Below are 26738 nucleotides of genomic sequence, written 5' to 3'. Positions count from 1 at the left end.
GGGACCTTGGACAAGTGGAGCCAAGAAGGCAGAGTGGGAAGTATGTGGGCTTTGTAACTTAGTCTCCTCTACCTACCACCTGTGGAAGTGTAGGCAAATTTTTCAGTCACGTGGACTCAGGATTTTCTTGTTTGTTAAGTGAAGCTAAAACAGCTCAGTTTTAGAGTTGTTGTAAAGTTTAGAAATCGCATGTGAAGAACAACAGCTCATTGCCCAACATGTAGTGGATATTTGAGCCCCTGATTCTGTGTAGGATGTGCCGCCATTGTCCCTGTGTAGGATGTGCCGCCATTATGCCGCAGTTTCTGGCCATTGATAGAGTATAAGAGTGTGGATATTGAACTCAGAGATGTGGATTCAAACCAGGAGTTGACCACTGTCATTGTGACTTCTGTAATTTATTTGTTCTCGCCGTGCATCTGTTTTCTTCTCTGTAAAATGGCGAGCATGATAGTATCTACCTAAATAGGGTTATTGCTGGGACTGAATGAGAGACGCTGTTTAAAGCCCCTGCTATGGACTCAGCGCACATTACGTACCCAATAAATGCTAATTCTTATCAGCTACTTTTCATTATCCGGTGGGTGCTTTACTGGGAAGGGGGTATCAGGCTCTTCCCAGTACGAGAGGGCGCCCTCTTCACTGAGGCTTGTTTGCCAGTGTGGTTGCAGTTCAGTGTTATTGAGGAAGTGGCACAGCCACTGTGTGGAGGGACGGAAGTTGGGGCCTCACTCCCCAGTGCAGGGATTGTAGGACAGTCAGGGGAGAGGACCACTCGGTACGGGAGATACAGAAATGGAAGGGCTGCCTCACAGGGTAGTGCAAAAGGCATTGAAGAGGAGATTCCTCTGAATGGAGTAGGATGGGAGACTTCAGAGAAGTGTTGGACATTTATTTGTATTTCAGGGACCTAACAACAGAACAACGTACAAAGACACATTTTTGAAAAGGAGAATTCCTTGGAAGGCATCTTTAGATAAACACAGAGAGAAATAATTTACAGAAGACATGTAGCTTGCAGTTGGCTCTCCGTGGCTGGCATCTTCTTTCTAGTCCCTGCCCCGAATGCAGCCTGTACAGAGGTGGCCATGGCTTTGCCTGGAATGGCTGGTGAACTGGGTGGTATGGACAACCAGTTTCTGCCTCTCGAGGTCCGTGACCCTTCCTAGCAATGTGCGGGCTAGACTGAAGGAAAGGATTTAGACTTCTCAAGATGTAATGTTGTACCTGAGACATGGTTGGAGAGAGATGGTTAATAGCAAACGACCCTAGGCAGAATTCTTCGGTTTCCTTAAACAGGGTCTTCTTCGTTAGGAATTTCTGCCCATTTTCCCTCCCTCTCTTTCTCCTCCTCACCCTTTCCCCACTTAAAACACATAGCCCCCTGGATCACACCTGGTGTCATCTCTAATTAAAGATTACTTTCAACTGCTGACAGTATCCCAAGCTGTTCTTTAAGACGTTCTCATCCCACTTAGTGCCCTGGTCCTGCCGATCCTGCTGTCGTGTTTTCTCCATTTAAGACATTGCCTCAACGAAATCTGTTTTAGAGTTTTCCTTGCTGCTCCGTGCTGAATTACAGTTACAGTCAACGGCCCACTTGTGTGCAGTTCAAGAAGCAATTAAGGGCTCTTTTCTTTGAACAAGCAAGGGAGGGGGGAGAGTGACAAATGATCATTATTCTGATGATTCCTCTGTGTAGCTGAACCGTTCACAGATCTTTGATGCCGTGAGTCCCTCACATTGAAACCTCTTTCTGTCACCGCCTTCTGCAGCCCTGCCTGCCTGTCAGAGCGCCTTGATGGCGGTCAAGGACTCCCACGTCGTCCGGTTGGAGCAGCTCACTCGGACTTTAGGACTGTGATTAAATACAGCGGAGACAGCTGCACAGTGACCCATGGCATGATGGTGGTAGCACTCAAAATTAGAAAGCACGAACTTCGGAGGTGTCCCAAAGAAGCTCCCAGTCTCCATTGTCAGCCTTTTGTTTTATCCTGGGGTGGGGGTGATTTATTATAATCGCATCTTTCTATGCCTGTCTGCATGACTTGTGTCAATCTTTATCTTTAGAGGGCAGGGACTTCTATCTAACTTACCCCACACTGGGTCTAACACAGCTGAAGACAGAGGCTGCTTAAATCTTTTTATTAGGGTGATCAACTGATGCCCTCATTGGTGTGTCTCAGGAAGTGTCTTCTGAGGGTGGGGCAGTGAGCCAGGCCCTGGGAAGAGACAAGTCACTGCATGGCAGTGGTCCTTACGGATCGTCCCTGAACCAGCGGCATCAGTATCTTGGGAATGTGTTAGAGATGCACATTGTGTGGTCCTGCCCTCAGAAACCTGGAGGGCGACACCCAGCAGTCCAGTCTGTCCTTCAGCAAGCCTTCCAGGTGACTCTGTGCGTGCTCATGTTTAAGAAGCTCTGGGCTCCACGCCCCCGGGCCCCCTAGCACCCCCACAGACTTTCTTCTGTGAAGAGGAGATCTCAGGTATGAGTGAGTCTAGAGGGGTGGGGATTGAGCTTCCTCGAGGTGAGGAGCAGCTTTGACATGGCCTCCCAGCTGCTTCCACAAGGTGACAAGATGGTGACTTCCCTCCTTTGGATGTTTTTTCGGTTGCTTGGCAGCTCAAGTTGCTGGGCAGTTCCACAAAACCATGTGGGTGTGATGTTGGACCATTCTTAACCTTGAAGACAATGTCTTCTTACCTCTCCACTGAATATGCATGTTGAGGCGGAGAAGGGCACTGATTCTTGCTCAAAATCAAAGCAGCTGTGGTGCAATGAGAGGAGGTTTAGACATGGAAGACTTGGGTCAAGGCACAGCTCTGTTCCAGTAGCTTTGGGACTCAGGGAAAATCCATTAACCTCACTAAAGGCAGATGGACCTGAGTTTCCCCATCTCAGAAACGGAGCTAATTATGTCCTCCCTAGCTGTTTCATAGGACGTTCTGCTCAATTGAGATAGGGGCCGGGGTGGGATTTTGCCCAAACTTAATTCTTCTCACAGGTTCTTGGATGAAGGTGCCCTGCCAGCAAGAACCACAGCTCAATGCAGACAAAGTACTGTCTTCATTCATTAAATGGATGCATCTATATACACACACGTATGTGTACAGGGGCACACACTGTAGGGCGTCAGTGGTTAGAGGTGGTAGAACACAAAACTGAGTGATATCAACCTACGTGAAGCATCCCATCTTCACCTTGTGGCCAGGCTCTACGTCCAGTTGCCCAAGCAGCCCAGGCATGAGTAGCTGGAACCCCAAGGATGGCCAAGCTCAGGGTGTGATGACCGCACAGAGGCAGGAACCTGAGCTGAGCCTGCCTGGTATAGATGCCAGAAGAAGGGACGGAGGTGAGCCTAGAAGGCTGCCTGAGCTGCAGACACCTTGCCCCTTGTGATCATGGCCCAGTGAGGGCCAGGCTCCAGCCCAGCACTTTGGGCAGCCCCCGCCCATGGGAGAGCTGACAAGGAAGGATCGAGGTGCAGGTCTGAAGCAACCCCTGTCAGACTCCCCTCAAATAGGAGAACACTCAAACCTTCTTCTCTATAGGGGAGAAATTTTCCTTCCTTATAGTACAAACAATGGGAGAGAATGGCAGAAGTTCCCTCCTTCTTCATTAGCTGAGCAATCGTCCTATGCTAACCATTTATAGGTGCGCAATTTTCTCTTACTTTAGTATGTCCTTTCTTCAGTCCCTGAATGTCACGACGAGCAGGAGGCCCTGAAGACCCTCATTGGCAGGCAGGATTGGCTGTTCCCTGCCTCCTGGTTAGGGCTGGGACTTCCCAACAGGAGTGGGTAGCAAGCTGGCTCAGCTCAGTTGCTGAAGCAATTCCAAGGGAGTAGGAAGAATGGAAGGTAGTGTGGGAAGGTGGGGGTCGAAAGGAAATATGAATGAGAGTCATCAAATAGGGTGAACACACATTGGAACGAGGTGGGAGGGGACTTAAGGATGAATGCCTTAAATGGGGGCTAGTGTTTGCTACTTACTTTTAGGAGCCAGCTTGAGCCTGTCCAAAGGGTGGATGTGCTAGATTTAAAATGCTAGGGATGTAACACATTTTGGCCTAACCTGGCAGCAGGTCAGGAGCCCTAGACCAACTACTAGGTGGTACCTGAAGTGTGTCTTGGTACTGCCCCCTCCCCACTCCCACCCTCAACTTACACACTGTACCGACCCGACACTCTGCTTGTGTACCTGGTCCTCACAACTGCTCTTCTGCATAAACTGTAATGCTCTGCCACCTGCCAGGGCTGAAGGCTGTCTTCCACCCCAGCCAGCATACCTGAGTGAGATCCTGAGGGTCCTCTCCCATGGTGGCCTAACCCTGGCTCGATTGTCTCAGTGCTGCCTGGGTTCCCATTTCCACTTGCCTGGAGGTGCTATGGGAACACATCCAATAATGGACATGACGGTTGGCCAGAGACACCCATCATTATTTCCTGTCAGATGGGACTTGAGGATACCAAGCAGGGCGGCTACATAAGGTTGTGCAGGTTGTGTACTAGACAACTTGAGATAGTGCCTTCTACGTGGCGGCTATGTATGTAGTGTGTAAACACATCTGGCAGCCCTCAGTGCCACGGATAAGACCCAGATTTGTCATACTTCTTTGAATATTGTAACATAGACTAACAAACTTAACTTTGCTCACCTCCATGGCTCCTTGCCAAAGATACGCTCTTGGGGAAAAATGAGAAAAGAATAGGTTCTGACAGATTGCATTTTGTAGGGCAACTAAATCTGGTTGGAGATAATAATCACAACCCTCACCATCACCCCCCCCCCACCCCCTGCTACTACTACCATTTATTGAGCACATATAACATGCCAGGCACATACATGGTTGTGGGGTATCGCAAGGCTTCTTCTAACTGCAAGGACCATCTCTTCTTCCTAAACCCGAAGTGACATATCACACAGTGACAAAATCCATTAAGTCTCCCTTAGCAGCTCCCTTCAAGGTTGAAAGGTAGAGATACTCGTAAGCCTGCTTCCTGAGGACATGGAGGTCCAATGGAGAGAGCCTCCTTCCTCCATTTCCCTAAGATTCCCAAACTTGCTCAGCTCATGGTGCCTTTTTGTCTCAGTAACTTTTTCACTCCCAAGACCAAGAGAAGTACCTAGCAGTTCCATTTATTAATAGTTAGTTTTAAAGAACCTAGTAGTCTCTGCTGTCTGACAGATAGAACTCTGTTGTCCTGGAAATTTTAAAACATCGTGTGGCTTTCCTGTGAATTTGTTTTAGCCCACAGCATGGCCACCATGGCCATAACCTCACCTGAGGCAAAGGAGATGGAGCTTAGAACATTGAGAAACATTTCCAGGAGTCTACCACCTTTGTGACACTTTCTCCTGGAATCATCCAGTAAAATAATAAGAATTTTTGTCCATTTAATGGGAAGGAAGATAATTTGGTAGAAGGAAGGTGATTTTGGTAAAGTATAAGGAATTAGTACACACGTTTTCATTTTTCCTTATAGGCATTTCAATATCAGAATCAATTTCAGGCCAAAGGATACCGTTTATAGCCAAGAATGTGTTTGGACCTATTTGCAGATGTGCTGCCTGTGGTTTCATTTGAAAAGCAATGGTTTTTCTGGAATAACAAAGTGATTGCCCATATACCATATCTATTTCTGTGTCTGTATCACTCACTAGACTTGGACTGCTTCAGGGCAGGGTCTAGTACAGAGAAGATGCTCAGTTGCTCAGTGTATGTATGTTTTTTTTTAATTACATAACTCCTTTGTAGCTGGCTTACAAATAGGTTTTTTTTTTTTTTAAGTTCTCCCACACAGCCATCACAAAGACTTTAATTAAGTCACTCTGACACAGAAAATGGCTTCAGTTGGGTCAGAATTTCTCATACAACTTTTTAAGTTGACATATAGTTGACATATTAGTTTCAGATGTACATACAACAAGATTTGATGTGATATTTATGTACATTGCAAAATGATCAGTAAATCTAGTTAACATCCATCACTGTATGTAGTTACAAAAAGTTTTTTCTTGCGATGAGAAATTGTAAGATCTATTCTCTTAGCAAATTTTAAATATGCAATATAGTATATTAACTGTTGTCACCATGCTGCACTCATGCATTACATCCCCAGGACTTATTTTATAACTGGAACTTTGTACCTTTCACTCCCTTCACCCATTTTGTCCACTCCTCAGCCCCCCTCACCCCCAAATCTGGCAACTACCAATCTGTTCTCTGTATCTATGAGTTTGGTTTTTCTTTTAGTTTTTGTTTATTTTTTATATTCCACATATAAGTGAGATCATACAGCATTTGTCATTCTCTGCGTGACTTATTTCACTTAGCATAATGTTCTCAAGGTCCACCCATGTCACAAATCACAAGGTTTCTTTCTTTTTTATGGCTGAAAAATGTTCCTGTGGTGTGTGTGTGTGTGTGTGAGAGAGAGAGAGAGAGAGAGAGAGAGAGATCAGACAGTTAAGTTTGCGAACTCATCCTAGATAGAGTGCTACATGCCTCATTGCTGAATATCCCTACAGTCACTTTCAAAGTACTCCCCTTGGGAAGCTATGCACTGACACCAGCGCCTAGTTCACCCTTCAAAGCAATTTTGGAACTCTTTTTCTGGATTGGCCATCAGAGCTGTCGTTGTATTACCCTTGGTGTCCTGAATGTCATCAAAATGTCTTCCTTTCAATATTTCCTTTATCTTCGGGTAAAGAAAGAAGTCATTGGGGGCCAGATCAGGTGAGTGGGGAGGGTGTTCCAATACAGTTATTTGTTTATTGGCTAAAAACTCTCTAACAGACAGTGCCGTGTGAGCTGCATTGTCGTGATGCAAGAGTTATGAATTGTTGGCAAAAAGTTCAGGTCGTATAAGTTTTTCACACAGGCTCTCAGCACTTCCAAATAGTAAACCTGGTTAACTGTTTGTCCAGTTGGTACAAATTCATAATGCATAATCCCTGTGATATCAAAAAAAGGTTTGTAACATCATTGCAACAAGTTTGCGAACTTAATTGTCTGACCTCGTATTTCCCAAGCCAGTACATGATGAATTGTAGACGAAATAAAAGAAGGCTGCATTTCAAGGCACAGGCTTATCCTTGCAAGAGTTCCGAAGGAGAAGTGACTTCAAAGTGTGTTGGCATGACTCGGGGGAGGGTCCTGGGATCCTTTGTACCTCGTGATAGTAGCAAGCACACGCTTGCCAATTTGTACCTAGGCTCCACTCTGTAGATGGCACTGTTCTAGAATGGAGGCCAGTAGAACCTCACTGTCAATCATCTATAAGGGTTCGGCTCGGTTATGAGAGGTAACAAAGCTTTGGTGGTAAGAAACTAAGAAACATTACCTATGTTCATTGAAATAGACTGCTTGATATTCGAGAAAAACGTGAGTCTGATACCAGAGAACGCCTTTGGAAATTTAACAGTGAATTTGGCGATGGTTGGCATTTGTGATGGGAAAAAATTCAGTAACTGCAGAAAACCCCAACATTTTTTTCATTGGAAGTAGATCTACCTTTGGATTGCCTATCCACAATCTGAAGATGGGTGAAGCATAACTGTGTTGACCTAGGAAGTAGCTTGCAAAGGCAATATACCCAGTTTGTTGAGATGAGTTGAGATGAGGATTTTATTTTATTATTTGTTTTTTTAAAGATTTTATTGGGGAAGGGGAACAGGACTTTATTGGGGAACAGTGTGTACTCCCAGGACTTTTTCCAGGTCAAGTTGTCGTCCTTTCAATCTTGGTGGTGGAGGGTGCAGCTCAGCTCCAGGTCCAGTTGCCGTTGCTGGTTGCAGGGGACTCAACCCACCATCCCTTGTGGGAGTTGAACCAGCAACCTGTGGTTGAGAGCCCACTGGCCCATGTGGGACTCGAACCCGGCAGCCTTCGGAGTTAGGAGCATGGAGCTCCAACCACCTGAGCCACCGGGCTGGCCAGAATTTTATTTCTTGACTCTTGCCACAAGTCCATTGCCCTTTATCCACTAGGCCAGCATTATTGAACACCCTTGGGTTGAGGCGAGTCAAGCCCAGCAACATATATTGCTAGGCAGTTGCACCATTGCTAAGCAGTTCATGCCATTTGAGAAGCTGGGACCGCTGAGCAATGACAATGCTGTGAGGAAGGGGGCCTAGACAAACTTTCACCTGTCCCACCCTAAGAGAATCCGTGCTGTTGAGATGTGAGCTTTTCATCATTGCACAGAGTCCTTGAATGTCCTGGTTTTAAATGAAGCAGGAGCAGTGAGGAAGCTCGTTGTGAGAAACAGTACACCTGCTCACTGCCCTCTACCTTGTCTCACACTCAAACAAAAGGCCTTTAGCATATGAATCTCAACCAAGTGCTCAGAGAAGTTACTTACCGCGTTCTGCAGTGAGTTAAAAAAAAAAAAAAGAGGTGTGTTTGATGGTGGTGAGAAGTGGATAGGAAGCCACACCTTTCTGAAAGTCTTTATTTGCTGCAAAACCACCTTGGGACTAACCAGACCTAAATTTTTGGAACTCACGTTTCCTAGAACCTCCAATGGAATGAAACCACTCACTTTGACCACTTAACATTGTTCTCTAATGGTTCTATTGTCATGCCTCGTTCTGAGTGCTTTAGATGTACTAACTCATTTCATCTTCAAAACAATATTAGAACCTATGAGAAAGATACTATTGTTGTGATCTTTCAATCCTCCTTAGGGTCATGTGGTAGCCTGATAAATAAATAAATATTTATATATATTTTAAATATATGTGTGTGTGTGTGTGTGTGTGTGTGTGTGTGTGTGTGTTAGTTTACAAAAACAGTTTCTTGGAACAGGACTAGGTTTTATAAAACAGGAATTATATATAAGGAAATAAAAACAGTCTAGCTTACGGTAACTTGTTAATGAAAATGCACAGAGAAAAGACCCAACCTTATACAAAACTTAATTTCAGTTCTTTTCAAGTTCAGTTTTTTTGTTGTTAAATGGTACACCTTTAGGCTAGATTTACTTGAGGGTTGTAGGCTTGTGCAGTCCTTAGGACAGATGATCTCGCCATTCAGCACTTAAGTTATCATCTTTCTGTTCTAGTGATTCTTAGAGTAGCTTGAAATATGTAAACGTGAATGATTGTGTATTTCTACCTCTGGCTATTACCCCATGTTTTAAAATCATAACATAAAAATGTAAACTTATTGTTGTATTTCTTGTAGGCTTATCAGTGCCAGTGTCCATTGAGGGGACTGAGAGAAGGGGGCAAGCTGCAGGTAATGATAATCTTTTTATAAAAAGAAAGAAATGGAAATGTTTGGCTTTTGTTCGGTAACATATAATTTGTAATGTTCTTCCCCTCATTTACAATCCTGTCCATGTATAAACAGTAATTTGCTCTTATAAGCGTGTACTGTACTTAGAGTTCTGTTGGGAGCAATTGGTGTTCTTTATCTGTGCCATCATGAGCATTACAAAAAACAATAATTATAAATATCCTCTAGGGTTAAAAAAAAAGAAAAGAAAAAGGGAGACTCTGTCTTGAGACTAATTGCTCTGTCTCAGTGTCCTGCCCCCACCCCCTTCTGCCACTCCCATCTCTAATCCTTCAAAACTCAGTGCAGATGTTACCTATTGCAAAGCTCTGAAGATGTTGTTACTGTTTGGAGAATTGTATTTAGTAACACTATTTCCTTACATCTGAAATAACTTGTTGCTATAGTTAACATTGATCTTCCAATTCTGAGATCTGAAAATGAATAAGCCTGGATTCCTTTGACTGACACAGTGAATTGTGGGTTGTGATTTTTTTCCTTTTCAAATCCAGGGATGTACCAATGGAGTCAAGGTTTGTGTTTTCCGAATGGTTTGAATTAAAAAAATATCTAGACTGGTTAGTGCCATGAGACCCTAGCATTAAGTATCTGCGTGACAAGCTTCAAGTGTATCAAAGACATATTTCAATTTCCTAAAAGTTGCAGTTACAGAGTGTTGTTTCAACTGAGGAGACCATTAGATTACTAATGGGGTATTTACAGAGGGAGCAAAGCACAGTGGAATCTGAATATATAAACAGCTTACGTTCTTAAAGTCCAATTTATATCCAGTTTTTTTGTAATTTGCAATGTGTTTCCCCGTACGAACTATACTTTGCATGCTTTGGGCCTCCCAAACTAGCTTATGAAAATCTATGTCAAGCATAATGTAGTAACATGTTTTGTTGGAAAGAGCCCAGAATTAGGTAGTATCAGATAGCTCTGAGTTTGAGGCCAAAATGTGACACTTACTAGTTGGGCAGGTCACTAAACCTTCCTAAGCTTTGGTTTCCTCATACACAAAATTCACGTGCTGAAATCCAGTGTTTGATATAGTTTGCTGAGTGAGTGGACCAATAAATAAGCATGCATCTTATTTCTGTGGGAAAAACAATTCATCCATATGATAAGGGACTCCTACAACCTCTGCAGTCTCGTGATGGAGATTTCAGGCCAGGATCTATAGAAATGGATGGAGACTTCTTAAGGTTCCTTCCATGGTCATTTGTATGGCTTTGGGGTCTCCTCTGAAGCACGTGGTGGCTGGATGTCTAGCTGCAATCGCTTCCAAGGCAAGGCCAAGGCTTTGTGTACATCTTTACAGTCCGCTGTACAAGTGGAAGAGGTGTGGTGGCCATTTGTATATTTGACACATGCTCAAGTTAGATGTTTGCAAGTTAAGGACTTCGTGTATACTTCTAGCTCTGTGAAATGTAACAAAAGGAAAAAAAAAGGTTTCTTTATTAGAAAGTATATTAAATATAGTTCATTTCAAGGCCCAAAGGAAATAGGTTAAAGCATTTAAAATAATGAGAAAGAAAAAAATATAAACGTACTTTAAAAAAATGAAATGCATAGTGTTACTCTTAGGGGGCAAAAAGATACAAGGTATTCCAGATTTTGAGGCTATTGTGTGCTGATTTTGGAATGGATTTTGGGTGTTTTTTCTTTTTTCTTTTTTTTTAAACTTTTCTAACAGTCTCAAACACGGGTAGGAGTAGTTTTAAACCTATCTTCTGTTTCAGTCGTATACCTTCTGAAAAAAATCCCTAAAGTTTCAAGAAGAGCTTTTCTTCTTCTTTTCTTAAGCAATTGCTGTTTTTTGAGCTCCAAGGGCTGACAGCTGTTCTAGTTTTGCTTGGGGACTTTTTCACATTGTGGATTAATCAATGTTATGAACTGGGTCCGTGGGGTTTTGGGAATGTAATTGGTTTCAGATGACACTTTGCTAGTCAATCTGTGAAACAGCCGAATGTTGACACAGCTGAACAATTCCAGCTGTTTCCACTCGCCCCTTCCTCTTTCCTTGGACGCTACATCCTTTGCCTTTATTTTTGTCTGCCCTCTCTCATTGTGACTTTGCTAAACTAATTTATTTTCCTTTCTGAAATTTCTTTTTGTTTTTCTCCCCTTTGGGATACCACGGCTCCCCGTTTATTATATCCTCCACCCAATTTTATTTTGCGAAACTTTTTCCCTGACTTGCATCGTTTTTAAGGAAATAATAGTTTTACCATTTAAGTTCCCTTTTATTTATGGCAGTCATGTAGTTTGTTTATTTAAGGGCACACAGCAACAAATTTAGGTTGTACACAACTGTTTGGATTCTGCAAATATTTGGTTTCACAACTGCTTGATTAGGCTTTTTTAAAAAAAAAAAAAATTACCAAAGGCATCCACTTGAGTAAACAATACAAGCTATTAGCTTCATTCAATGCATAGGCGTGTTTGCTACTGTATATCCCTCTGAAACAGTGAGTAAAAGAGATTCAGGTGTCAGTATTGCTGTTAGAAAGATGTATGATTAGAAGAGAGTAATCAAAAAAAGACCAAGCCTGAATTATGTACAGTATATTAAGAGTTTATATACTGTCAGGGGAATGGGTCATAAATTGCTTTCAGTGGTTTTTCATTATCAAACTAATTTCTCTTTGTATTTTCACGAGTACTTGTTTCTGCATCTTACCCAATGGAGGAAAGATTTTAACTGCTTGTGTGCCCAATAAAATTTTGCTGTTTTATTGAGTGATGGGGCTGCCGATCTTGAGTTAAATGAACTAAACCAAAGAATAGGACTGCATAAATAGACACATGTGTGAATGTGGTCATTCCCGAGAGTGGAGACTCTTGATGTGGGCAAAGTAATCCCATTCTTTCCAGAATGGTCTGCGTCGACTAAATGGATTGCTCAGCCTTACAGGACAATTGCACAGCCACCTACTCTGCCTTGCCTGTGTAGACTTAGAGGCACACACAATTAAATATTTGAAGGCGAAGTTTTGTCTATGATGTCAAAGCACGTGGAACAATTAAACAATCATCACGAGAATTCAGCAAATAAATGCAACTGACAGTGTGAATTTTTCCAGATAGTCCCTCCCACTACAATTGTTTTGTGTGTGTGTGTTTTTTAAGTTTTTAAATTTTTCAATTACATTTGACCCACTACAATTGTTAATGAACATGCTATCAGAGGAAACTGTCTCAGGGATGGAGACTATTGTAGAGACAGGCAACAACGGGTAGATAGATACACAATGTCATTTCTCTGAATAGAGAACTATAAACAGTACAGGCCCTTAGGCATTGGTTAGGGGTGATCCAGTTTAACACTTTTATATAATCGTCTATGTAGTGGAACTTCTGGCTATTTCTAACAGTGAAATACTAAGCTGTGGGCAAGTGCGCCAGAAAGAGGCAGAAGAGCATCTGTATGAACAAAGCATATGGAAAAAATAGCTCAAATTGCACTCGGAGATGAGCAGCCAGCATTGTAGGTGATAACTGAGTACACAGGCTTGCAGATCATTGCAGACAGTTTTCCAAAGACTGACCCAAACATAGTTACGTTCAAAAAGGGAGGCCAAATACTAGATGTAATCATGGACAGTGCTGGAATCAAAATCAAAAGCGCATCTCTGGCCCTTTATAAAATAATCTGTAGCTAGACCAATATATTTTAAGGATAATTTGACAAAACTAAGGACGGTTCTGAGAGGGATAAAGTAGTGAAAGGATTTGAGATGTCCCACCATGCGGGCAAACAAATACATCTAGTACCCGTTGTTTATGAAGTTGAGAATGGATGGGATGAAGATCTGTAAGAGCCCAGAGGGTAGGACAGTGGCCCCAAACATAGCAATGTGTGTGTATATGTTGAGCGTGACACTGCAGTGTGTTGAGTAAGAACACCAGTGACCATAGGCATCGTACCTAAATGATAACCCTGTAATGATGACACTACCGTTAACTTATGAAACATCCTGGAGCCTTACATACATTGTTTACTCAATTACTTTGGGCTCAGACTCTCCATGCTTGAGGTACTTGGAACACTGAGTGATTCTTTTTTAGTCTCTGTAGGGGGAGACAGGGGAGAGTGAGTCACTAGCTCAGGGCAAGCAGTGAGCAGCATTAGGTATGGAGGGACAAATGCTGGGGGCGGTAACTTGGGGAATGCTTATTCCTCCTAAGTTGGCTTGCATCTTAGAAATTCGAGAATTGCACTTCTGTCGCATGAAAAGAGATGGGCAGATTGTGCCTTCGTTTTTCCTGCTGCCTGGTGACAGAAGAAGCATAGAAACCTCAACCCAGGTTATGGTGGTCGCCCAGCCGTCCGTCTGGTCTTCCCAAAGCTATCCATGATGAATCTCAGGGAGTGGTTTTCACAATGTGGACCACTGATAGCCGAGGAATTTGGGGCGGCTGTGAAAATGGTACATCCCTGGGCTCCACAATAGACCTGCAGCATCAGTATGGAAGGGGGAGGGTCTGCATTTTTAACAAGCTCCTTTGTTGAGTCGCGTGCATTCTAAAGTTTGCACTAGGATTTTAGGCTGTGTGGGAGTACTGGGTTACAGCCCAAGTACAATGAGATGTAGCTTCACCAGTCCAACATAAAGCCAGTGAGAATGAACCATGTAAATGTACCCTTTGTATTGCAAGGGTTTGCAGAAATAAAGTGCTCTTCAAATATTTCATGCTGAGAAGGCACAGACTGAAAGTACCTGGGTGACTTTCTTAGGTGGAAACTGTGACTCAGATGAAGCATAGTTGTTCTTTTCAATGATTTGATGTGAGTTGGTACCTTCCCTTCAGAATGTGATTGCATAATTGCACACAGGTCCTCCCTGGAGGCAGAGGGCTAATTACATAATGGGACCAACAGGCCCCATCACTCTGTCCTCTAATTATGGTTCATAAAATGTACCGTGTTGACCTTTGCCGTCACAGTTGCCCTACAGGTTGACTCCAGAATGTTATGGCTTGAAGGGCCTTACGACATTCTCCAGCATGAACTCTACCAAAGCTTTATTCTGAAGCGCGTGGGAGGCCAGCCTGGAGAGGTGATGTGACCGAGGTGTCCCAGAACCAGGGCCAGGACCAGTGAGTGGCTTTCCCTGTGTTTTCATTGTCAGTAGCTGGGGCAAATATGCTCTTTATTCTGTGACACTGACTCATTTTTCACAGGAAACTCGATTTGGACAAACCTGGGATTTTTAAGTTGAAAAGCTGTCATTTAATGTTCTTATTCTTTTATAATCACACTGGTTAATATTTATTGACTACATACTCTGTTTCAGAGCGTGCACTAAAAACTATACACACTTACCATCTAATCCTCTCAGCACACCTGTGGAGGTAAATATCCCATTTTAAAGATGAGGAGAATGAGGCTTTAGAAACTTTCAAGAGCCTTGACAAGGAGAAACAGCAAGTAAATAGGAAATCAAAGATGTCAACCAGGCCAGTTTGATTCCCTAGAATAAAATATTAGTTTATATTTTATTAGACTATTAGCTGATCATGTTGATGTACAAAATTCCTTTTGTACAGATACGAGATCTGGTAACCTTATCTGAAGTACTCTTTACATTTAGATACTGTGTTTACCCGAAAATAAGACCTAGCCGGACCATCAGCTCTAATGCATCTTTTGGAGCAAAAATTAATGTAAGACCTGGTCTTATTTTACTATCATATGGGTCCGGGTCAATAAAATTATAATATAATATAATATAATATAATATAATATAATATAATATAATATAATATAATATAATATAATATAATATAAACCAGGTCATATATAAGAGACTGGGTGTCATATTAATTTTTGCTCCAGAAGATGCATTAGAGCTGGTGGTCCGGCTAGGTCTTATTTTTGAGGAAACACAGTAATAAGAGATAAAGTATAGTCAAAGCTTACTCTGTACTAGGTTCTAGATTATACAACTTTATGCTTTATCAAGTTACACTGATAGAATATAAATACTCCAGCATGTTGTCCCTGGGCAGTGGCTGTCTTCTGTCTCTCTCCCCACCCATCTTTTTCACAAGCTTCCTTTTTATAAAATAAGATAACCCAAGATGACTCTTCGTCTTCATCTGTATTTTCTGGGACATGTGGAATTATTAGTTAGGAACAACAGCAGCTCCACAATGTGAAGACATCAAATACGATTTAGTCACATAGGGGTTGGTAGTGCCAATGAATGATGGACTTTGGGAGGCCAGCTTGCAGCTGGGTCCTGCAGGTTGGCAAGCACACTGGTGGACGTGTCTGATCTGAGTGCCCACTCTTCACACCTTACGTCACCATCCATTTGTGCTGTGGGTCTTAGGCTCCGGCAATATACTCAGACTGTAAATATCGTTTTCAGATGACTGTGATAAATTAGAAATATCAAGTATGGAAGAAGAGCCCACAGGAAGTGGGATACCTTATTCTGTGTCCTACTTCATCACAGGCTTTTCATAGGGAGCATGCCCCTGGCCCTTGAGAGTCAGCATGTAAATATCCACACCCAGGGATGGAGACCACATGTCCCTGTAGACACAGAGCTCCTGTCACAGCCCTATGCATTTGGGAGATGAAAGAGTGTAACCACTATCATCACTCCATATATGAATGCCAGACACTGAGTGTGTATGTTAATAGACATATGAAATGCAAATACTGCCCAGGGTCCCCTTGAGGCTGCTCATCTGAGAGGCAGTAGTCACAAACATGCCAAGCCCTTATCCAGGCTTTTCCCTCTGCCTGAAACAGCCTCCCTTATCTTCTCTACTGGGCTCCCTCCTCCTGTTTTTCCACACTTGGCTCAGATGCCCTCCGCTGAGAACTCTTCCCTGACTGCAGCCATTCTGGGAGTGCCCCATTTCGCTGCTCTCTGCTCTGTGCTGACCTGTCAGCTTCCACACTCTGCTTGGTTAAATTTTTTTTATCTTTGTGGCCAGACCTGATTTTCAGGGTTCCCAGAGGCCTCTCCCAGGAAACACCAGTCCAGAGAAACGCTCCTTTCCAGACAAGGGAGCAGAAGTGAAGTCTCTTCTTCCTTTCACTAGCGTCTGGGCCACTTGCTTGGGGTATGGGGTCTGAGACCATAGTCATTGCTGACCAGGAGCCTCTGTATGGCTCTCCTGGAGCTTATCACCTAACTGGGGAGAGAGGGAATACTGTCAGAAGGTAAAAGGGGCCGCTTACTCTACTTCGTAAGTTCCAGAAAAAATGCAGAATCAACAGTGCAGCAGCACTGCAGAGAAGAGGAAGGGTACTGAGAAGAGGAAGGCTTTGAGAGGAGGTCCTGAGCTGGATCTTAAGGAAAGGCTAAGAAAGAAACAAGCAGTGGGAAGTGTGGCCCACGGCCATGCCCTCAATGCTATAGTTTGGTGGCAGAAGCCCTGTGTGTGGGCATGCGCGTTTGTTCCTGTTGAAGGTGTGGTGTCACCTGGGTGTGCTGTCAGGCCTAAGGAGCTGAGAAGACCTAGTGCACAGGTGGCAGTGCCGCTCAGGCTGGGGGTGCTGGCTTCACCTCTAGCATTTCCATTCAACTCATTAACATTTAGTGAGCACTTACTATGTGCAAGGTGCTGATACAGTAATGCATAATACCCTACTCTTTGCAGGCCCAGCAACTAAAGCACTACCTTTCCTTTGAAATCTTGTAATTAGAAAAAGGCTATATAAATCTAAATTACTGTCAGTATAGCTGGGATGAATAAATCATAAAGGGCTTTAGGGCGTAAGACAATTTGAAGTCTTGGAACTACTCTTTAGAGCGAGGGACGAGGCCAGAAGCTTGTGTACCGTGTGCCACCAGCACCCACTAATACCAACCATACCTCACATCAGCGCACAACAGATATGCCTGCCACCTGCACCAGCATCACCGTGATATCAGCACGTCCTGCCATGCCTTTTAATGCCAAATTCTAGGGGGGAAGAAGAGCATTTCCTCCCTCATAAAGACTTTGGGGATACCTGCTTTTAGCCTGGATATTTTAAACTGTCTTTGACACCAGATTCTAACCATTTTGCTTGTTTTAATGAAAAAATGAGGTGATATGTGGTGGCTGACATGTCCCAAGCTACTTTTCCTGTGTGTTCTTTGGGTGAGAAAGCAGAAACTCCAGTGACAGCATCCCCCGTTTTACTGAGTGGCCTATGGCCAAGAGAGATGTTACCTGTGGATGGGGTCTCCTTGCTTCATCCCCCACTGTGGGCCTCAGGGTCTCCCACAGTCCCTCCTGCCCTGAGGTATCTAGGAAGACCCTTGTCATGTGCCTGCTCTTAGGGTGTGTTGTCATGGCAACCACCTGGGACCAGGCTGGGGAGAAGCAGGCTCCTATAATGCATTGACTTTAGCTGGAGCAGAATGGGGAGTAAAAGGTGAGCCAAGAGGACATGTGAAACGGGAGTCTGGATGCCACAGGACTAGGAAACGTAATTATCAGGTGCCTTAATTGTGCCCAGCATGATTCCAGGTGTGGTGGGGGAGCCTGGGAAATGTGGAATCTGTCTCTCCCTGCAAGAAGTTACTTTACAATCTACTCACTTACCAAGTACTTAGTATCTCTCTGAAAGCAAACCCTGCACAAGGCGATGGGATTAATCGGATGATATAGGCACCCCTTTGCCTCCATTGAACTAATTGTTGGGTGGCGCTTACCCGGAAGTCATTGTTTTTTCAAATGTGGGACTGGGTTTTTAGCTCTCTTTTACATTTTATGAATTAATTCATCAAAAGTAACTAAACCACCTGAAATCTATGTAATTTTACTAACAATTGTCACCCCAATAAATTTAATAAAATAAAATTAAAAAAAAAAAAGAAAAAAAGTAACTAAACCCCTTTTTTCTTTTTTTAAACCCCCTTTTTTATTAGAGCTGTTGGCTACCAAAACTGGGGAGCTTTGAACCCACTTTAATTTTTCTCTTCCGTACCATCTGTCCTTGTCCCAGCTTTTAGACTGATCTCTACTTAGGGACAAAATAGATAAGGAACATTGAGAAGAAGAATCTTTTATTATAGTCCATAAATAGCAGAAAATCTTGGGCTTTAGTTTCCCCATGAGAGGAAATGTTCTGTTGATATGTCACAATAGTGTATCTTACAGCAGATTTTGAATGGAGTAAGAAACATTTTTATCAACCTTTATTCTTCCGGAAACATGTGTAATTGCTCATACAGTGGTTTTTATAATAAATAGGTACATTTGAATAACTCATTGGTAGGCAGAGAATAGAAAGTGAACTATCCTTCAGCGAGTGACAGTTAAATATCATTATTTACAGTTGAGTAAACAGCACGCTAAGGTAGGGAAAGACCATTTTCTAACTGAGGTCATCTGCTGGTGGCTCAGATGGTCTGCGTTTATGTGTCTCCTTCAGTAGGCAAGAGTCTTGATTGTTCTGACTCTATTAAAACAACAGGGAATTATGTTTCTCTCTCTCCTCCTGCTGCTGAGATGGAGGCATCCCCTAAGGTTCAGTTACTGGTTTTCTTGTCTTCTCTCTACTCTCTCTCTCTAGGAGACCCATCCCTCCTGAATGTCATCGTCATAACATTCATCTGCCCATTGGAAAGGAAAGGATGTAACTGATAGACATTAGGAAGGAAGATGCACGAGTAACTGTATTTTGCGGGGGTGAGGGGTTCGTAAAGGAAGAAATCAAAGATGACCCCTCTCTCCACAGTGTCAACATCGGTTGTATCTATGGAAATGCTTTAATCACCATAAAGTCACTGGATTTTCCAGCTGACTATCTCATCTTCCTCACAAATGGAGCCTCCCCACACAACAGCTATTTCTTGAACACCTCTTTTATGTTAGGTGTTGTGCGCCAGGAGTTTGGAGCATATAAAGGAAGATAAAACACAGGCTTGGGCCTTGCCTAGTTTATAGTCCAGTAGGCAACACTGAGTGATTATAATACCGTGTGTTTTATGTGGTTGAAATACATAGTGGTGGGTCCTGGAAGCCTGGACAAAGTGTCCCTGAATTCCCTGTCTCTGTCAGTGATGTCATCATTCTTCGGCCATCTCAGCATAAAGAAATGGTTATCAGGCCTTTTGTCTTCTTTTCCCCAACTCACTCTGTGGTATTCAACTAGTCTGTACCCTTCCCGGCATTCGTCAGATTCCCTCCCACTACCTGAACCCCAGGTTCTCACTACCTCCTACCTGTATCATTTTCCTCGCTTCCTAAGCTGATTTCTTTGCCCCTGGATGGACTCCCTCCAAATCCAAATCACACCCTGTAGCAAGACTACAGTTGTTTAAAACATTCCTTCCTCCTGAGCTTTTATCTCCTGCACATTCACTCCTTCAGTAAATGATTAAGAGGTGCTCAGTATCACTAAAACCGCCCAGGCTTTTGGGGATGAACTCTAAACCTTAGCCTGACCTTCTCCAGGCTGGCCACACCCTGCCTTTCTGACCTACATCTCCCCTCTCTAAATGTGACCTCCTAGCCAGCGCCTTTTCTTCACAGACTCACGTCATGCCTCATATGTTTTTGTCTCCTCCTTTGCTCTTGTTCTGCCTACCGTGGCTTCCAGATGCCCCACTGTGGTCTACATGATGTTCTTTCACTTCCTTGAGGCCTCCCTGACTACTAGCCATAAGGAGATAGAACTGAACAATGGGAAACACCCTATCCAGTCAGTTGCAAACTATCCTCCTGTGAGAATAGCCCATGAAATCCCAAGTACCACTGAAGCTGTTATTGAATCTCTTCTTAAACTAGATACAGAACTAAATGCCTATCCTTTCATTTTCCCTTTCCAGTGGTCTATTTTAATAATTGTTTTTTTTTCCTGAAAGGATGGATTCCTGAATTAAGAGAGAAGTGTTGGGAACCCTAGAGTCCCAAGTCATCTACTACTAGCTTAATGACTGCTTTTTAATAAGTCTGGGTGAGACTCTCAAGTGTAAGTGATGGGCCCTGAAGGTGGCCCTGTGCAAAGACAGGTATTTTATATGTGGTTTATCGTCCCCTCAGTTGCCTGTTTTAAGGAAAGTGGAAAGGGGTTAAGAATCTGAAAGTTTCTACAGATGTCTGTGCCTCATAGGTGGCCATTAGACACTGAATATGGGGGCGCAAAAAGGCACGTGCCTTAGAGATGAGCATAATTATTTTGTTGTTACTTTGATTATTATATGACGGTCTTGTGTGCTGACTCTAAATTTCATGTGCTTTCAATTTAAAAATGCTTCATGGCATCTAAAGAAGTGCTGAAGGCACTTGCCTTCCCAACAGAAAACAGTAAACATGATCATGCTGAGAAATGCTGGCAGGAAGATCAAGGGTGAGTGTGTAGGGGCTAGAAGCCACATGTTTATGTATTTCTGCATTTGGGGGCTTGGCAGTCAGAAATAATATTCTTTGTCTTTTATCCTGCTTTTCTCTTTTATACTGGAATATTGAAAAGCTAGGCGTAATCAAGAGCCTAAGATTGAATTAGAAGTGGGTTGAAATGCCTTCATTTTATGGCGAGTCTCCAGTGAGCTTGCTCCTGCTGCCTTCTTCTCTGTTCCTCTGCCTGTCAAGTCTAAGGAGACCTCGGAGACCCTTGGGTGTTCAGGGAGATCGTCAGAGACAGGCGCCTTTGATGCGCTCGCCTACCAAAAATGTCACATCACCACCGGTCTGTTGTTTCACATTGAATGCGAAAGATTCACTGAAAGGTTAATTTCAAGTCTGGTCCAGTGTAGATCATGAAAAGCATTGCTTTTTCATGGCACACCTAAAAAGTCAGGGGCAAGAGGGAAGGCCGATACAAAGGTGGATCAGGATAATACTGTCAGAAGCCCTTTGGGTAACCACATCAGGGTATTTTTATCTCCAGTCCGCCCAAGTAGTGATTGGTGAGTATTTGCAGAAGGAAACTGGATTGATGTGCGCCGTTTTTTACACTAAAATAGGCCTAGTCTACTCTAGGATGGGTTTTGGTAACTATTTTTCATTTTTTGACCTTATTCCAGGGTAGAGAGTGCCCATGTTTTTAAAAAAGTAGTTTTTATGTTTCTATTTGTTTTGATTTCTAGGACCGTGTTTAGATGACAAAAACACCAGATTGAAAGAGGGTCCATCTGGTATCTTTGGCTTTCAGAAGAGCCAGTTTTGAATCACATCATAGTTGATCCAATGGCTGGAAAACACATATTTACTCAAAATATGGTTAATTCAGTATCTCTGAATAATCCTGGATTTTTGTTGTCTTAGGTGGGTCAGGCTGCAATTTCTCCCTCTTTTTCTTTCTTCGAGAGGCATTGTGAAGAGGGGAAGGAATATGGGATTCCGAGAGACCCAGATCAGAGTTCGAGTTTTTCCACTTTAGAGTTTTTTACCCTTGGGCAAGGTACTTAACCTCTCTAAACCTCCATTTCTTTTTTTGATATAAGGATGTTAAAACCTACCATAGGATTTAGGCTGAATCAGAAAACACATATAAGAGTATCTAATTAGGAGCCTGCTAATTAATAACATACAGTCCAAAACAGGTATCCACTGTTGCTATTGTTGATTAGTTCTTTTACTTGCTAACTTGCTTTAATTCTTAATATTTTTTCTTTCGCTTTAAAAAAAATAGAAGTATATGGGTTTTTCTTTTATGCATGTGAGTTGATAACTCATGAATTGAATAGTGAAGAGTTCTTTTATGGTTTTCTAAGATACTATATTTACTTGAAGTGTGCTTTTCACTAACAAGATAGTTACTTCGAACAGTCTAGAGTTACCTGTCAAGAGACATTTGCTTTACTGGCTGAAGAAGGGAGAAGAGTGCATGACGTTAATTATTTAAAGGCACTTTTTTCTGACAACGTTTCTCAAACCCTGACGATTCCGTTTGTTGCCTATAGACATTAGCAAATGCTGTTGTACGCTCTGATTGAAATGGTTCTAAAACTAGAGAAAGGGAATTTTGATGTGTGATAAAAGTTCACATGATCAACCTTTTCTGCCCGTGTGCTTTCTCTAAATATTGCTTTCAAACCCCAGCTGGAATCTTTAAAAAAACAGCTGAAAATAGTTTTCTTTCTAAAATTAGTTTGTATGGTGGGACAAACAATGGCCCAGCAGATGACCTGAACATCTATCCGAAACACCTCAAGAAGCTGAAACACCGGCACAGCCATTGCTGGTGAGCTGGTGTGAGGAGTAAGTAGGCACGTGTGTTTTTCTGGGGGAAGTGAAGTGATTTTCTGCTGAATAGATTAAGATACTCTATAAACATTGGCTGCAAAATATTAATCCCCACGGTGGCCTGGGCCACTCAGGGAAGCCATGCTTACTTCATAAGCGGCTGTGATGAAGAGTGAGGAAAAATCTGAATGAAAATCAGCCCGTAACGCATATTAAAACCCACAGCACTAAACTTCACTGTGGAAAGGCTGAATGAAGATGTCAACTTTAAAAAGAGAGAGAGAAAGAACAGGGGAAAAGAAGAGAAGGCTGACTTAGGATGGTCAAGGTAGCATTCCTTAGCTGACCTGTGGGAGAGCTCGGAGAAATTCAAGACTGTGTTTAAGTGCAAGACACTTAAAGGGAGAATCCACCATTGCTTCATTAGCATAGCTCAGAGAATATGGCCTTTTTTAAACAGTGCACTATTTCATGATGTCATTTACCCATACTGTTCACATGCCTCCAGCTCCTCAGAAATAGAGTATTTAAAATAATATGGTTAATGATAAGAAATATAAAAATACTCATTGAAGGGACTTTATTGGGACACTGAGTATTTCTTGGAGCCTAAATCAGAAGGCCACGTGTTTCTTGTGTCTCAGTGGGATGAGAAACACAAAGGCCGTGGCTTCCAGTCCTAATACTGCACCTCCGGCCTCATTGCTGGGTTTCCATCTCTGACGGAAGACACCAGATATCATGTGAGACATTTTAGAAATAGAGTTTGGCTGTGGCAAGAAATGAAGATGAACACTTTTACACCTATGGGAGAACATTTGTCTGGAAAATAAAAGTTCTTTTCAGGAGCTATAGGGAGACAAGACAGCTGATGGTTACTTTTGCTTCCTGCGTTATTCTTTGTTCCTTACATGACAATACATGTCTTCTCACCTTCAGGAGAAACTGCATAGATGTAAAAGCAACAAGTAAGCATGAAAATGGTAAATCTATCCTTAAAACTTTCCATTTATTCATCACCATTCCTTTTGCATTTTTTTTTTTTTTTTCCGTTTATGTTCAACTCAAGTGGGTTTGCAAGTTACACCTACCACCTAACAGCTTTGGGGTAAAAATACAATGTAGTCCGTTTTACATTGAAAGGATTCCTTTTAAAGAAATATCTTTGCAGGAAACAAAGAAAATAGCAAAAGTAAGCTGCCCCCCACTTCCCCTTTTCCTTAAGTATTGAATTTTCTGACTATGCTCCAAGAATGCAATAGGTGTATCGTGCTTGGGAAATGTTAAAGGGACACATGAAGTGTAAGCCTGCGTCACTGCTATGTGGATTTGACGTAGCACCTTCACAGAGCACATTTGTCTGCAAACATGCCCAGCACTTTACTTGTTTTCTGGCTACAAAAATAACCATCAGCTGCGTTGTCTCCCTGGAGCCCCTCAAAATAAGACAAGCAAGAATTTGGTTTTTGAGAGGCACTCTCAAAGACCACATCCCCAGCTTTGTTCCTGGGGCTCTGCCTCTCTCTCGTGGGCTCAGCTCTTCCCTGGACACCAGCTTCAGAGCCAGCAGGGACAGGGGCATCATGGAGGTCGTCCTGGCATCCGCCCATTTGTAACTAACTGCTCAGCACCTGCGTGATGGCCGCCGTGATGCTGTATTCACAACAAGGAACCATCTCAATGAGCTTTTTCTGCTGCTCAGGGGTCACCTACCTGTGCAAGGCCTAAGTACGTCTGGACAGGGAGGGAGCAAAGGGAACCTGTGTCCTTTTCATGAGCGTGAATCAGTAGGCCACTATCGAGTCTCAGGGAAAGAGGGGCAAAAGCCAGATTTTGGTGTCCAAAAAAGAATGTTTCCACAGCTGACAGCTGTATGCAAACAGTAACTGTTCGTTGCGATGAGCATAGTTTAAAATATGGGGAGTTGAGATTATTGGCTCTGGGTGAAACCCAAGTGATCCAGGATCAGGTGATTGAGTAGTTCCAATCCGGTCTGTCTCTTCCTGACAAAACAGGCATTGGTTGTCCCGGGGACAAAAGCAGGAGTGATGTACCTGGTTAAATCTTTAATCATATAAAGTAAATTAATGAGCATGAATACGAGATTTATTTTTCTTTAGGACACTTTATACTATGCTACCATTTGTTTCCAGAAGCCACTTTCAGTGCTTTAGAAAAAAAGTGTCCCTTCTGTAATCCTGTACCAGGTACACAATTAGGTAAGTAGGATACAGTAGACACTTTTTGGCATGCTGCCTAAATTCATCTTAATTTCTCTCTTCCCTTTTGGGCTTTTTGTACACCTTCTATGCTTTTGTCTTATTGATTAACTGTATAAAGACAATCAAGAGTGCATGGAAATACCTATGACCTAGAGTAGAAATAATCAGTGGGGGAACCAACTACGCAGTTTCAAAACATATACTCAGAGTAACTGAAATGGTTCCTCCTGCTGAATTGGTGATGATGTGTAGAAACGGGCTGTCTTTGATCTAGTGAAGCAAATCCATTTCCAGAAACTACAATCTGATAAGTGTCATTCACCTTCCATTTCTTTCCTGGACTGATGTTTCCCTTTCTTATGGAAAACACAGTCATAGCTTATTATAATAGCATCTTACGATACTAAAACCACTATTTGAAAGCTATGTTAGTGGTACGTTTATAGTTAGCTGCATTTTGACGGATGAAAATCATTAGGCATGAGGTTTTGCCATCGAGTCTTCTAGAATTCTAGCTCTTCAGTACACAAGAAATCTGAAATGGGTGTGTGTGTCAGATGGACAGTCTTTGGCAATTAGTGCTATATTGCATTGGGCTGCTCCCTCTTAGCACACAGTCATTCATATCCTCTGAGCCTTGCAGGGAATGGTTAATGCAGCCCCAAGGAATGTTTTGAAGTAAAGACGCAGACTTCAAACTTTTTTTTTTTTTTTTTTGGCATGTGGAAGTGTTCGACAGAAATAGCAAAGGCCAGGCCTCCCCAAAGCCTCTCCTTCTTTCTTCACGATGGGAACAGTACATGCAGACATCACTAGGTGGCATAGCTGTCTTGGTGTATTATTCTCATGGAGCCAAGCTTGTAACTGCTGTGGGAGGCTTTGATGATACCTGCTAGGATTCCTATCCAGAGGCACCAGTGCAATCCACTCTGGTCAGATTGAAGATTCCATTAGCCGTGGATCACTGGATGGACTCCAGGAGAAAGAGAGGCTACGCGTTAGGGTCCATCACCGCAAACACCTGCACACCACAATTCATCCTGCCCAGGCTGCTGCTGAGACAGAGCTGCTGAGTAGTGCTCAGGCTTTCAAGTTTATGGTAACGAGTGCTTGAAATTAAAAGACACAAATCAGTATACAGCAAACACCTCTGATTGGACCGCTAACGAGTTTCCCTGCACCACACTTTTATCATTCCTGTAGCTAGAGTCAGAAAACCACCACCCATGGGGCACATCTGGCCCCTCGCTGTTAAGTTGTGCTGGAACAGCCAACGTCATTCGTGTAATCATTTATTGTCAATGGCTGCTTTCACATAACAGCAGAGCTGAGTAATGAAACAGACACTTCGTGGCTCATAAAACCTAACATATTTACTTTTTTGCCCTTTACAAAAAAAAAAAAAAAAAAAATTGGGCAACTCCTGCCCTCTGGAATACAGTTTGAGAAACCTACTTCATCCCTGGTATCAATATTTCTAACAAATTTCTCAGTCATCATTGAGACTTAGCAATTTGTGGTTAGTAGAATTTGTTTAATAACTACACTGAATGACTTCCTGGTTGGCAACATAGAAAGGCATTGTGCGGTTATATATGGTCTTTGGCTTCAGGGAGCTCACGAGCTGGTTTGGAAGGATTTGGTGAAAAAGATAAAGCACAGATAAGAGGGTGCCCATAGGTGTTCTAAACAAAAAGAGGAGGCCGTGGGGTCGAGTGGAAAGAACACAGGCGTGTGAAAGAGGAAAATAAATGTGGGATTTAGAGTCAAAAGAGTTGGGGTTTAGTGGCACTTGGCTGTGACACTTTCTCCCGTGATAACAGTGAAACCTCCTTTGTATTGAACACTTATCACGTGCCAGGTACCATCCCAATTGCTTTACATGAAGAGTTTCTTTTCATTCTCACCACAGTGAAATAGGTACTGTTTTTATCCCAGTTTATTAGTGAGGAAACCAAGTCTTAGGTTAATTTGTCGAAACAAAGCACTACTAGGAAGTGGTGAGCAAGAACTAAGACGGGGATGAGTGACAGGTAACCACCATGTTACAGTGGCTCCTTCTAAGGGATATCACTTC

At 42.8% G+C, this 26738-nt stretch overlaps 1 protein-coding gene across 2 annotated transcripts in view; it reads left to right on the top strand.

The window, feature by feature from the left end:
• RORA (RAR related orphan receptor A) overlaps positions 1-26738 on the top strand; it is a 687564-nt gene that overhangs the window by 148102 nt on the left and 512724 nt on the right. The window contains exon 2 of one of the 2 annotated variants that reach the window (XM_019748671.3): positions 9195-9248. The exons of the other annotated variant lie outside the window; for it this stretch is intronic. Within the exon in view, the coding sequence (XP_019604230.1) occupies positions 9195-9248 (54 nt within the window). The remainder of the gene's footprint in view (positions 1-9194; positions 9249-26738) is intronic. 2 annotated transcript variants of the gene reach the window in all.

This window comes from Rhinolophus sinicus, chromosome 3 (assembly GCF_057876585.1).
Source record: "Rhinolophus sinicus isolate RSI-liver-muscle chromosome 3, RSI-T2T, whole genome shotgun sequence".
Classification (NCBI taxonomy): domain Eukaryota; kingdom Metazoa; phylum Chordata; class Mammalia; order Chiroptera; family Rhinolophidae; genus Rhinolophus; species Rhinolophus sinicus.
This window is presented reverse-complemented; position numbering and strand designations above follow the sequence as displayed.